The 13,752-nt window shown below is 35.3% G+C and overlaps 2 protein-coding genes and 1 long non-coding RNA gene across 3 annotated transcripts in view; 1 reads left to right on the plus strand and 2 right to left on the minus strand.

Moving 5' to 3' along the window:
- eeig1a (estrogen-induced osteoclastogenesis regulator 1a) overlaps window positions 1–7,439 on the plus strand; it is a 32,279-nt gene extending 24,840 nt beyond the window's left edge. Inside the window, exons 6-12 of the mRNA XM_082187882.1 lie at window positions 1,368–1,414; window positions 1,538–1,662; window positions 2,373–2,474; window positions 3,553–3,721; window positions 4,092–4,213; window positions 5,106–5,175; window positions 5,266–7,439. Of these exons, the coding sequence (XP_082044008.1) occupies window positions 1,368–1,414; window positions 1,538–1,662; window positions 2,373–2,474; window positions 3,553–3,721; window positions 4,092–4,213; window positions 5,106–5,175; window positions 5,266–5,311 (681 nt within the window). The 3' untranslated portion in view covers window positions 5,312–7,439. The remainder of the gene's footprint in view (window positions 1–1,367; window positions 1,415–1,537; window positions 1,663–2,372; window positions 2,475–3,552; window positions 3,722–4,091; window positions 4,214–5,105; window positions 5,176–5,265) is intronic.
- LOC309512366 (uncharacterized protein) lies at window positions 6,932–12,632 on the minus strand. The gene is made up of 2 exons (XM_082187916.1): window positions 11,811–12,632; window positions 6,932–10,042 (listed from the first exon to the last, which is right to left on the minus strand). The coding sequence occupies exons 1-2, from the start codon at window positions 11,974–11,976 to the stop codon at window positions 9,693–9,695; spliced, it is 516 nt and encodes a 171-aa protein (XP_082044042.1). The 5' UTR covers window positions 11,977–12,632; the 3' UTR covers window positions 6,932–9,692.
- Window positions 6,932–13,752, minus strand: part of LOC309513263 — a 61,067-nt gene continuing 54,246 nt past the window's right edge. Inside the window, exon 2 of the long non-coding RNA XR_014211388.1 lies at window positions 6,932–8,279. This is a non-coding gene — a long non-coding RNA (uncharacterized lncRNA). The remainder of the gene's footprint in view (window positions 8,280–13,752) is intronic.

Raw genomic sequence — 13,752 nt, forward strand, 5'->3', positions numbered from 1 at the left:
AAAGAGATTCAATTACAAGTGTCAACAATTGCAACAAGGACAACAAATACATAAAGAATTGTATTTATTTTTTAAATCAGGCCAACAGGGGTGGAAATTAGGGCTGGGTATTGACACAAATTTCAGAATTTGATTCGATTTCGATTCGATTCAATATTGATTATTTTTTATATCAGGGACAATACATGGCAAATTTTCTCAAGGAAAACAAATCTCTTAACTAATACTGTAAACTATGGGAGTCAGTTGTAGCCTATAAGCTTCATTAGCCTACTATAATGTTGAAGGTAAAAATTAACTGATTTGTAGCTATACAAACACTTAAAATACACTTTAATTTATTTGTATGATAATAAAGTTATATGAAATATAAACATGTAAATGGTGGCTGTCATAAAAACCTGCCAGATTTATTCAAACATTAAATATTGAAGAACATTAAAAAATTATAATGAATATGAAATATGGTGCCTATATTTAGCAAAATGCTCCTCTCTAGAGTTAATTTTTCTAGCTGACTAACGAGTTTATGGTCACATGGTTTTCCTGAGGTAAATGTGACGTTACATGACATTGTTTACAAGCTGTTTAACTGACGTCTTTCCACGGTTGAAACACTGATTGAGCGATTCCATGTCACATGATACAGATTTCGATAAGTTGTACACACTTTCAGATGCTCATTCATGTTTATTTCGCGCTGTAACTGGTATTATTAAGGCGGAAGAGAAGATCATGTGCTTCTCTTGAGCTGAGCTGAGCCAGAGCGATCTCACGCCACAGCGCCAAAACTCTTTATGTTTTTTAATTTGGTAAGAAAATGGACTTAATATGAAATTTAAGACTTTATTTCATATCAATTGTAACAAAGCACAAATATTATTGTGATTTATTGGATGGGATGCGGCGCGCTACAATGTTACATTCATTCATCAAATTAAAACAGGATGACTAATCGATTCTTGAGATTTAAGAATCGATATCGGTTCGTAAAAATGAGAATCGATTAATATCGAGAAATCGTTTTTTTTTTTTTTTACCCAGCCCTAGTGGAAATACAAGGTAAAGTAGACAGAAAAATAAGTAAATAAGAAAGAAAGTAAACTTAACACTTTTTTAATTTTAATTTTAAATGAAGCACAGAAGAGAAATTGATAGCGCTTGTAAACATGTATGTGATTGCATGCACATTTCTGCTCTCTCCTATATGATTTATTAGTCGTGGTTGTGTAATATTCCTGAAACTGAGCTCCGTCTTGCTCCACAAATATTGCATTACAGTCTAAGGTTGCAAGTTAAGCAAGCATATTCCTTAACGTTAAACTGATCTGTAAAAATCTAATATGTTCTTTTCCGTCCAAATGAAGGTGACCATTGGAATGACCCTCTTATCTGGAGATCCGTGTTTTAAAACGTGAGTGTCACTGCTGTGATGTGGGCTCTGGCGCCCCCTTTAGGCTCATACATGACAATACAACAAGCAATACTGAGTTTGACTGATTTAATGAGTGTCTGAAATTTGTTTTTGTATAATTAGTGCACCAAGCTCAGCCAAATGTATATCTGTGGCCGGCCGAGACTCTTCCCTGCAGCTGGACTGTAAAGGAGAAGGAACAGCGGAGGTTTTGCTCAGTAAACAGAGGCCCTCTATCCTCGGCTCTGGTAAAAGTCATGTTATTAAAGCTGTATTTCATAACAGACATGATATGAGAGTGACTTATTTGTCAGTAGCAATATGATTAATAATAATAATAAATAATAATAATTATAATAATGTTTATTTACAATAAAGTACAAATAAACATGACATAGAAACGATACAAATAAACTGAGATAAATAATAAATAAGCAGTTCAGTTAAAAATGATATTATACATTTATGTGGTACTCCAAGATGCTTTATCATCATGGCATGGCGCATGTTCTCATGTTTATACTGTTTTGTTTGTGGTATTATTGTTAATTTGCAGTAGTTTATTGTGGGTTTAAAAGATGCTTAATGGGGTCCTATTATGCCTAATTAAGCTTTTTTTCATTTCATTTGATGAAATTTGCACTATTGAACTAATCTGAATCAACACTGAACTGACTTCTCAAATAATGACATTATTATCTTACTTCTTTTCATAACTAATAAACATTCACGCTGTTATTATTATTAAACTAATGACTAAAACTAGAGCTGCTTTTCATTTCATAATTGAAGAATTTTGCAATATTTAATACTGTTATTTTCTTGTTAATTACTGTGAAGCTGCTTCAAAACAATCAGTATTTTATAAAGCGCAATATAAATAAATGAGACTTGACGTGGCTCGAGTAGGTCTATTTTAATTTTGAATCAATATTTTGTCTTGTTTGTTTTCCTTTAGCTCTTCCTGATGAGGTGGATCGGAGTCAGAGTCCCGATGAATCGTTTCACACGGGTCATTCGCGCAACTCAAGTTATGCCAGTCAGCAAAGCAAACTATCAGGTGTGTGTGTGTGTGTGTGTGTGTGTGTGTGTGTGTGTTTCTTGTGTTGCGCCGCCAGTTGCTGATTCAGGAAGTGCGCCTACAGCATCCTGTCTTTTTTTCCATGCGTTAGGTCCCTGCTCTTCCCACACGCTGCTATTGTGTGGGAATGTTTTTCTAACATACTCCCACTGACACTTCAGGGGTGCAGAAACACACTCATGAATCTCATCAGCTACAGTGTGTTTGTGTACTTTTGAAGATAATTATTGCTGCACGACAATTCAGTCGACATGCGATGTCTGTGTTTGCCACGACAGGACCAGCTTTGCATTTAAGTTTATTTTCAGACATGATTTTGACTGATGATGATGATGATGATGATGATGATGATGATGATGATGATGATGATGATGTCCTTCCAAAAAAAACATTGTCAAAGAGATAATTTCTTTTCATGCATATTTTATCATATTGTTTCACGGATTTGTTTTTAGTACTTTAGTACGCTTTACAATAAGGTCCCATTAGTTAACGATAGTTAATGCATCGACTAACATGAGCTAATAATGAGCAATACATTTATTACAATATTTAATAATCTTTGTTAATGTTAGTTCATAAAAATACAACTGTTCTCTGTTATTTCATGCCAGCTCAGGTTCATTAAATAATATTAACAGATACTCTTTTGGATTTAATAACATATTAATAAATGTTGAAAGTAACATGAAGTAAAATGAATGAAGACTTTGGAATTATTTCTTGTTAACAAATTAAACCTTATTGTATTGTACATTGTTTATTTGGTGTCATCTGATGGTTTAATTTATATTCTTTCTCTGTAACTTGTAATTGTCAACATATTTCACTTCACTTAAAACAAAAGGTAAACATTTCGAGCATCATCAAACAAACTTGCACTCGACTACGACTTGCATGTGTGTGCATGTGTGTAGTCTACTGACTCTGTGTGTGTGTTGTCCTATTGTTAGTTTGATCGCTTCTATTGCTCTCCTCATTTGTAGGTCGCGTTGGATAAAAGCGTCGGCTAAGTGATTAAATGTGTGTGTGTGTGTGTGTGTGTGTGTGTGTGCAGGCTACAGCACCGAACACTCCTGCTCCTCCAGTCTGTCTGATTTGACCCATCGCAGAAACACATCTACAGGCAGCAGCGTGAGCACAGACGTCCCTTCTGAGAGCGACACCCGTCCCGACCGGCCTCCACGACCCCCGCGGCCCATCTTACCCTCCAACAGACCTCCACGGTACACGGACACTGTTGTCCTATTGCTAGTGGCTAGTTTAATTGCTAGCTTTGGATAGAAGCGACTGCTAAATGATTAAATGCAAACATAAATGTCTGGCATTATTATATTTCATTTTGTATATATATAGTTGAAAAAATTATAAAAAATGTAATTTGTATTATTATTAAGTAATAATATATTATTATGTTTAATAAAATATTTTATATATTTTATATTATAATTATTTATTTATTTATATATATATTATTTATTTACCTGCATATATAAAAATGTGGCGACACACTGATGTATGCACTCATGAAATATTGTCCCTCCACTTGAAAGTCCGACAGTAAATGTAACTGGTATTTCCATCTGTTTATTCCAGGAGGAAACAAGATTCGGTGGAGGATCACCCGACCTGGGTCAATGACACGCGCATAGACGCAGACGACATCGTGGAGAAGATCGTCCAGAGCCAGAACTTCTCTGACATCAGTAACAATGAAGGTGAGAGTGTCAGATGCCTCCGTCTCAGCTGATCCGATCGCTGATCAGGGGTGTATTTTACACTTGTAGTAGAAATACTCATGGCTGCTTTGCACCAATAAAAATAAAGGCTTTAAACTTTTCCAGCTAAGTACGACTTTAAAAAGAAAACTGCCTGTTACATTTTTTAGAAATAAATGTGATTTAATAAAATGATTATCATTGCATATTTGGAATGAGTTTCATTTTTGTGTTTCCATCTTATATTATTTTTTTATTTAAAAACTGATCCTTCTGTTTTGATGGAGGTTAATAAATCATAATATACAAGTGTGGAATATAATATACAAGTCATAATTATATATTAACATATTATTAGAATTTATTCAATAATCTATTATTTATTTATTTATCTGCATCAAAACTTGAACATAAAAAATCGAACTCAATGCAAATATGCAATAAATATATAAAATGATTTATTGTTGATTTGCATTAGAGTTTTTCTTGTATTCTTGACCTCAAGTGTGAGTGAGTGTGAAGTGAGTGTGTTAAATACATTATTTATAATGATATTATATTTATCATAATTATATATTAACATATTAGAATTTATTATTAATTTACCTGCATCAAAACTGTAAATTAAAAAATAAATAAAATGCAAATAAAACTCAATGCAAATCTACAGTAAATATATACAATTATTTTTTGTAGATTTGCAAAAATTTGTTTATTTATTATTGTAATTAAATTATTGTATTTATGCGCATATTATTTATTTTTGAATGTAATTAAATGTCGACAAAATCCATTTTCAAGTGCTGCCAGCAGATGCGTTAGAGACGTGTGTGTTAGTTCCAGGTGTGAACGTCACACACTCACTCACTCTGTTCTGTCGCTCTGTGTTCAGACAGTAACCTGAGGCTGTTCGTGAGCCGAGACGGAACCACAGCGCTGAGCGGGATCCAGCTGGCAAACAGGTGAGTCATCACAAACACACCAGAACTGGGTTCGTTTTGCTGTTGCAAAAACACAAAACCTACTGATCAAACTCTGTGTTGTGTTGGCAGGGTCTCTGCTGGTGTGTATGAGCCAGTCGTCATCGAAAGCCATTAGATGTATTCCCAACGTGTGTCCTGTTTTAACACCGGAACAATCACACAAACTCTGATCTATTCAAATCACAATTTCATTTTCTTAAAAAATGTTTAAGTGCCAAACCACTGCAGATGCCAGATCCACACCACTGCACTGGACACATCACAAGGTTTTTCACCGACTGCATGTATGTTGTCTACTTACATGTGATTTGTCCCGGTCTGTGTCTTTGTCTTGAAGTTTACACATCTGTAAAGTGTGCGTGTATTTGTGTGAGTCTGATGGCACGTTTATAATTTGCGCCGAACACTAAGTTTTGACATGGACGGGCTCTTTTAAAGCCTGTGATGCGTGACGTGGGCTTTTCCTGGAGTATCAGCCGGTCTGAATGCTGTGAAAGGACCAGAGATGCTCTCTGACCCACTGGACGTCTCGTCTCGTCTCGTCTCTTGTTGTTCTGTGTTGCTGTGCAACACACACCTCCTCCCTACAGACTCTAGTGTTATAAAAACCAGTTTAATGCACTTTACAGAACAATCTCACGAAAACACGTCCAGGTCACGTAGTGCCTCAAAATCAAAAGGACAAGAAATTGTATTTTCCACATAGAAAATGACTATTTTAGGATCATTAAGATATTTTTGGATGGTAACATCAATGATAATTGAGCATTTTTTATTCACAGTGATATATTTTGTAACTGTTTTTCATTGTATTGCAATATATATATATATATTGCATTACAAGACATTTGAGGTAATCTGCTTTATCATTAAGAATAAAGTCACAAATCTTAATAGTTCTAATAATAGTTTTTTTCCTCCAGATTTTGGGATGAAATATGACTTGGACGTTTCTTGAAAGATTTCATGACATTCACTTGTACGCCCAAATACCCCCAAACTTACTAAATACAACATACATAACATTTCTAAATACACAGCAAGAAATTACTTTTATACTCAGTTTTTTTGTTTTGTTTTTTTCAGCACAAATATCTAAACATTCTTAAATCAAGATGCATTTACTGGAGAAGCAAAATGACTTGGAATAATAAGTCTTGATTAATGAGAAATGTATCAAAATGAAATTAGTTTATGCTTAAAACGAGATCAAATATCAGAAACATTTATTTAGTTTATTTTTCTGACCCCACTTGTTTTAAGCACAAACTCACTTCATTTTGACACATTTCTCAGTAAACCAGACTTAATATTTTCACTCATTTTGCTTCTCCAGTAAATGCATCTTGATTTAACAATGTTTAGATATATTTGTGCTGGAAAACAAGACAATACCGAGTAAGAAAGTAATTTTTTTGCCGTGTACAACTTCTATAAGAGCATGTTGACTGGAAGAAGTCTCAATGTGTTCAGATATTAATTTTTAGCATCACTCTCAATGCAGTCAGTGGCTGTTTGATTCCTCACAATATCATAATCATCAGCCACTGCTGGTTCATGTACAGTAATGTTAGTCTTTACTGTTTCATCTGCTCTTGAAAGCATTAAACTGAGCTCACAGACTCAGTTCTCCAATACAGAACCAGCTGGCTGGTTATTTCCCTCCACTAAAAATCCCTCGAGACAAATTGTGCCGGAGTTTTGCAGTAAGACGGATGCTTTTGTTGAAGACTAAGTGTGTTTTGTGTTTCTCAAGTGCACTTGATAAGCTGTGATCGACTCTGTCGGTGCTGCTCGTATGAACTGAGTGCTTGTCGAAATCTCAATTCAAAGCACATGTTTTTTGTTTTTTTTTACACTTTCAAACCGTTCTCGTTTATTCTAATGAGAATACACTCTCGTTAATGTTAGCGCTTCAGCATGTCGGCCTGCTAAATCACGATCACAGCATAATAAGCACTAAATAATATGCAGGTTCTGGATCTTCCGAGCAGAATGACGTTCATCCGTCCAGCACCGAACACTGAGATCTTTACGTGTTCTGTTAGAGAGCACGACAGGCACAAGCCTTTCATATCTCTTGCAGATAAGCTAACGTTTTAATGCTATATTAATAAAATAGACCTATAACTTAATAAATCTCTGTAATTTCAGTGAAATTCACTTGTAGTTCTATATGTAGCGCACTATTTTTGTGAATCTCAAATGTGCTTTTAATCAATAAATTTTAAGAAACTCTTTCACCCGTTGTGTTTTGTTGTCATGTTTTTATGGATGCGATATATTAATCTTCCATATTTTTTTCCACTAATTAGCATTGTCTGATTAACAGACGTTTTTTCCTGCCTGTAACTCTCTAAAAGAAAAAAAGAAAGAAAAAAAGGGCTTTTGGTTATTAAATATTGTGTAACGAGTTGATTTACATTACCATGTAAAAGTTTGGGGTCTGTAAAGTTTTTAAAAATAAGTTTTATTTGATCAAAAACACTAAAATATTGTGAAATATTACCACAATTGAAATTAATAGTCTTTTATATCCTGTCATTTATATCCTGTGATCAAAGCTGAATTTCCAGCATCATTACTCCAGTCTTCAGTGTCACATGATCCTTCAGAAATCATTCTAATATGATGATTTGATGCTCAAGAAACATTTATGATTATTATCAATGTTGAAAAAAGTTGTGCTGCTTTATATTTTTGTTTTCAGGATTCTGTATCTAATGCATCCTAGGCCTACTAGAGAAATGTGTACGCTACTCACTCCTCAGCAAACAAATTCAATTTCCATGAATATGCATTTGAAATGAATGAAATAGTGAGTTATGTAACAGATTGTGTCCCGTCTGAGTGTGTTTTACAGTGCCGTTTCTTCCTCGGCGGGTCGGTTCTGCAGTGAGATCACAGTGTGTCTCTCAGTGAGCAGTTCTGCTTCCTCCTGACGGTCAGCTGACAGCACATCATACACCAAACACTGTCTTCTGGAGCCATCTGAACACCATTACTCGTCCTGAACGGCCGAAGCGCACATGATCCTGCAGGTACAAGAGAGGACAGGCTCATTAGCATAATGCAAAGACAGTCTCAAAAACACGCTTTGAAATCACTGGTGTTTCTGACATCACAAACTACCTTGTAACCAATCAGATCAACGTGTGATCGTCAACGAGTGGATCTCTGAGCTGAGTGAGTGAGTGGAGGCGGGGCTCATTTGCATATTCATAGAATGGCATATACTAAATGAGAGAAGGGTGTCGAGTTACATTCAAGATATTTTAAGGCATGACAGAATTTGTTTTCAAACTACCTTGTAACCAATCAGATCAACTTGCCGGCGGGCTTTAGCATATCATTAACTGCTGTGATCCCGATTTATACATTTAGCAATATAGCGGGTGAATTATGTATATGATGTATATTATTATTGATGAACTATATATGCCTTTCTCCACTGACGTTCTGAGTTGTCCAAAGTATTTCTGAGGATGCTGATTTCTAGGCATCTGTGTGACTTTGAGATGGCGAACGGGAACATGGTTTGTGTAACATTAGCATAATGTTTGATAATGAAGGCAAGCAAAAGGCTAATCATATTAATTATTGTTATTTGTCCGACGTTGTAAAGAGCGATACCATTGTGCAGCATTTACTACAGTAAAGTTTACCGAGTGGATCTCTAAGCAGGTGTGAGTGTATGGAGGCGGAGCTAATTAGCATATTCATGGTTCTGTGTATACTAAATGAGGCAAAGGCGTAGAGTCACATTCAAGATATTTTAAGGCATGAAGAATTTTTTTTTCACTGGAAAAAAACTTTTAAAAATGTTATTTTGGTGATCAAAGATGAGTTTTAAGGGATAAAATTATTGAAATTATAGGATAATTTCTGACACAGAATGAAAAATAAATAGCCAAAAAAGGTAATTGTGATGTTTTACAATTTCAGACTTGGAAAAAAAAAAAGGTCAGAAACTCACAATTGCGAGAGAAAAAAAAAGGCTATGAATTGTGACATAAAAAGTTACAATAAGTTCCTTTTATGGGAGCTTGTTCCCACCACTGAGTATAGAATAAAAGAAAGATAATTGCATCTTTTATCTCACAATTCTGACTTTTTTTTTCTTGAAATTACGAGTTAACATCTTGCAATTCTGACTTTTTTCTCAGAATTGTGATTATATAAACTCGTAATTGTGAATTATAAAGTCAGAATTGTGATTATATAAAGTGCAATTCTGACTCTTTTTTTTCTCAGAATTGCAAGATATAGCTAGACTCGCAATTATGAGAACATTTCAGAAAATTTCACTTTTTTTCCGAATTGGACTTTTATACAATTGGAATTTTTCTCGCAATTGTGATTTTATTTCTCAAAATTTCATGTTTATATCTCGCAATTCTGAGAACCGAAGTCAGAATTGTGAGATAAGTCGTCACAATTATACCTACTTTTGACGGGGGAAAACAGTTTATAACTCAGAATTCTAAGAACAAATGTCAGAATTTTTTTTTATTCGGTGGCGTCCCATTACTGTTCGCTATAATCAGTTTGGACTTGTTGATTGGGTTGTAGTGCCCTCTACTGGACTTCAGCTCTACTACAGGCTCCTCAGCGAGAGATGCAGAATGACCTATAATGAAGTACGCCGTCACACTGATGCAGAGGATGATGAGGAGGATGGTCCCGGGACCCACGTCCACCGGCGCGCAGGCGCTCGGACACGCGCAGGGACTCTCCACCCACATCTGCAGGAGCGTGTGCTCGCTCAAGCTCACGCTGGACGTCACGGAGCAACTCGGGCTGCATCGGTAATGAACTACAGTCTGAGGCTCGCTGTCAGGAAACACTGAGGAAAGACAATCAACAGCTGAATACATGACACATATACTGCTTTTACATTTAGTGAAATTTCTCTGAATTATGAAGGAGGATGAGTGCCACTTAAAGATCTCGTGAAATCGTTTAAGGAAAAGAGTGCAAGTTTTCTTTACTGTGTGTGCAAACAAGTATATTGAAGGTCTCATGATTTCATTAAATAGTTAATAGCCTTTTGCTTTTACAGGCACGAAACATGATTCACTTTTTTTATCGGGCAAAAAATTGGGCACAATTAGTGCAAGACATTCTTGCTCCATTTCCCAGCTAGAGGAATACTCTCATTTTTAAATGCAAGTCCAAAATCTGCAAAATATTTGTTGACTTTTTGTAGCATGTAGAAGTGCTCATAATTACAGACAATATATATATATATATATATATATATATATATATATTAACAAAATGAAGGAAAAATATAAATGTAAACAAAGAGGCCTAAATTGCAAATAAATATGCATTTAAGTCAAGATAATAAATGAATAAATCACTTTTAGATAGACAGACAGACAGACAGACAGACAGATGGATAGATAACAGCAATAGATAGATAGATAACAGCGATAGATAGATAGATAACAGCGATAGATAAATAGACAGACAGATGGATAGATAACAGCGATAGATAGATAGATAGACAGACAGATAGATAGATAACAGCGACAGACAGACAGACAGATAGACAGACAGACAGATAGATAACAGCGATAGATAGATAGATAGATAACAGCGATAGACAGACAGATAGATAGACAGACAGATAGATAACAGCGACAGACAGACAGACAGATAGATAGATAGATAGATAACAGCGATAGATAGATAGACAGACAGATAGATAGATAGATAGATAGATAGATAGATAGATAACAGCGATAGATAGATAACAGCGACAGACAGACAGACAGATAGATAGATAGATAGATAACAGCGATAGATAGATAGATAGATAGATAGATAGATAGATAGACAGACAGACAGATAACAGCGATAGATAGATAGATAGACAGACAGATGGATAGATAACAGCGATAGATAGATAGATAGATAGATAGATAGATAGATAGACAGACAGACAGACAGATAGATAGATAGATAACAGCGATAGACAGACAGACAGATAGATAGACAGACAGATAGATAACAGCGATAGATAGACAGACAGACAGACAGACAGACAGATAGATAGATAGATAGATAGATAGATAGACAGATAACAGCGATAGACAGACAGACAGACAGACAGATAGATAGATAGATAGATAGATAGATAGATAGATAGACATACAGACAGATAGATAGATAGACAGGCAGATTGACAGACAGACAGACAGACAGATAGATAGATAGATAGATAGATAGATAGATAACAGCGATAGATAGATAGATAGACAGACAGATAGACAGACAGACAGACAGACAGATAGATAGATAGATAGATAGGTAGATAGATAGATAGACATACAGACAGATAGATAGATAGACAGGCAGATTGACAGACAGACAGATAGATAGATAGATAGATAGATAGATAGATAGATAGATAGATAGATAGATAGATAGATAGATAACAGCGATAGATAGATAGACAGACAGACAGACAGACAGACAGACAGATAGATAGATAGACAGGCAGATTGACAGACAGACAGACAGACAGACAGATAGATAGATAGATAGATAACAGCGATAGACAGACAGACAGATAGATAGATAGATAGATAGATGCAGTAACTTACTGTAATAAGACACTGAGAGCGTCTTCTCTGAGTCGTTATAGCTGAATGTATTGCCCTTGTGTTTGCCGTAGTTGAAGTATTGAGTGACGAACCCGTTGTCCTGATGAACCCTAAAAACAGCTTTCATGAGTTTCACTTCACATAACATTACACCACATCTCAACATCTACAGATAAAGACTGGCAATGAGCAGACAATGAGATATTCTAAAGCTTGTGTCCATGCATCCTAACAGCTTTGTGTGATCTCCTCACCGTCTGCTGACACACACGGCCACGCCGGTGCAGTCGGTGTCACTGAAGCGCTCGGGCTCGGAGAAGGCCAGACACGGGCTGAAGGACAGCAGCACATCTGGGGTTTGAGCCGCTGATGGCAGGGGTTTCAGCCGCTGGATGAACCCGTCCTCATCCGCCACCGAGCCCAGATCAATGAGCCCGGATCCGTCCCGCATCAGACATTTACACTCATTCACTTTAATACAGCCGCCGTGTCTCAGCTCGGATGGAGGATCCGCTGCCGTGAGTCCTAAAGAGAAATAAAGCACAGTCAGAGAGAGAAGAACCATAGTGAACGTTCACCGACACTGAGTCTGAGAGTCTGAACACTAACACTAACACTGCAGTCCGTTCACACACCAGTGATAATCAACATGAGTGTGTCAGATTCCAGCAGAGCTCCACACCAACATCTATCTATCTATCTATCCATCTATCTATCTATCTATCTATCTATCTATCTATCTATCTATCTATCTATCTATCTATCTATCTATCTATCTATCTATCTATCTATCTATCTATCTATCTATCTATCTATCTATCTGTCTATCTGTCTGTCTGTCATCTATCTGCTATCTATCTATCTGTTATCTATCTATCTGTTCTGTTTATCTATCTGTTCTGTTTATCTATCTATCTGTCTATCTATCTATCTATCTATCTGTCTGTCTGTCTGTCTGTCTATCTATCTATCTATCTATCTATCTATCTATCTATCTGTCTATCTATCTGTCTGTCTGTCTGTCTGTCATCTATCTATTTGCTATCTATCTATCTATCTATCTATCTGTTATCTATCTGTTATCTATCTATCTGTTCTGTTTATCTATCTATCTGTTTATCTATCTATCTATCTATCTATACTGGGGAAAAATGTACATTATACTGAATTTACCATATGTACTACAAAGGTTTAGAATAATTAAGATTTTTTAATGTTTTTCAAAGATGTCTTATGCGCAGCAAGGCATTTATTTGATCAAAAATAGAGTAAAAGAGTAATATTGTTACATTGTTAATACTTTTAATACATTTAATTGTACATAAATTATTAATTAAAAAAATGTAAAATGTCTTTTCTATGTGAATATATTTTAAACTGTAATTTATTCATGTGATCAAAGCTGAATTGTCAACATCATTACTCCAGTCTTCAGTGTCAGTCTGATGTATGGAGCAGTCTTTATTTGTGTACAATAAATACGTTTTTAGTCCATGTCATCCGTTCCAATAACATATTTCATATGTGTTTACACAATTTTTTAGGGTTGCATCAAATTATTATATACCACATGAAACAAAGGTGAATATTATGTTTATTTGTCTAAATTATTATCCACATCAATCACTTTCCAAAGAGCATTCATGAATAGAATGTTATACAGGTTAAAGTGTTCTCTAAACTGTGGAACTGCCCTTTAAATTAGACTGATGATGCCTCACACATTAAATACACACACTAGCCCATAGAGCTATAAGAAGTAGAATGAATATTTACAGGAACATAGTTTTACAAATAGGTGGGGAGCTATCAGTAATTGGTCCGTAATAATTATTTTAACAAGTAATAATTATTTAAAATAATATTTATCTTATTTTTTTACTTCTCAGTGACAATATAATGGACTAAATTAGTGTCGGGATATGTGCTAAAACGCGAAACA

Source organism: Leuciscus leuciscus (assembly GCF_965113295.1).
Source record: "Leuciscus leuciscus genome assembly, chromosome: 13".
Taxonomy (NCBI): Eukaryota; Metazoa; Chordata; class Actinopteri; order Cypriniformes; family Leuciscidae; genus Leuciscus; species Leuciscus leuciscus.

What these genes read in the sequence shown, in the direction of transcription:
- LOC309512366 (XM_082187916.1), bottom strand. Translation starts at nt 11,976, where the DNA reads ATGTTGAGATGTGGTGTAATGTTATGTGAAGTGAAACTCATGAAAGCT. An exon ending in GCTCTCAGTGTCTTATTACA is followed by an intron (nt 10,043 to 11,810) that starts GTAAGTTACTGC and finishes GTCTTTCCTCAG; the next exon opens with TGTTTCCTGACAGCGAGCCT.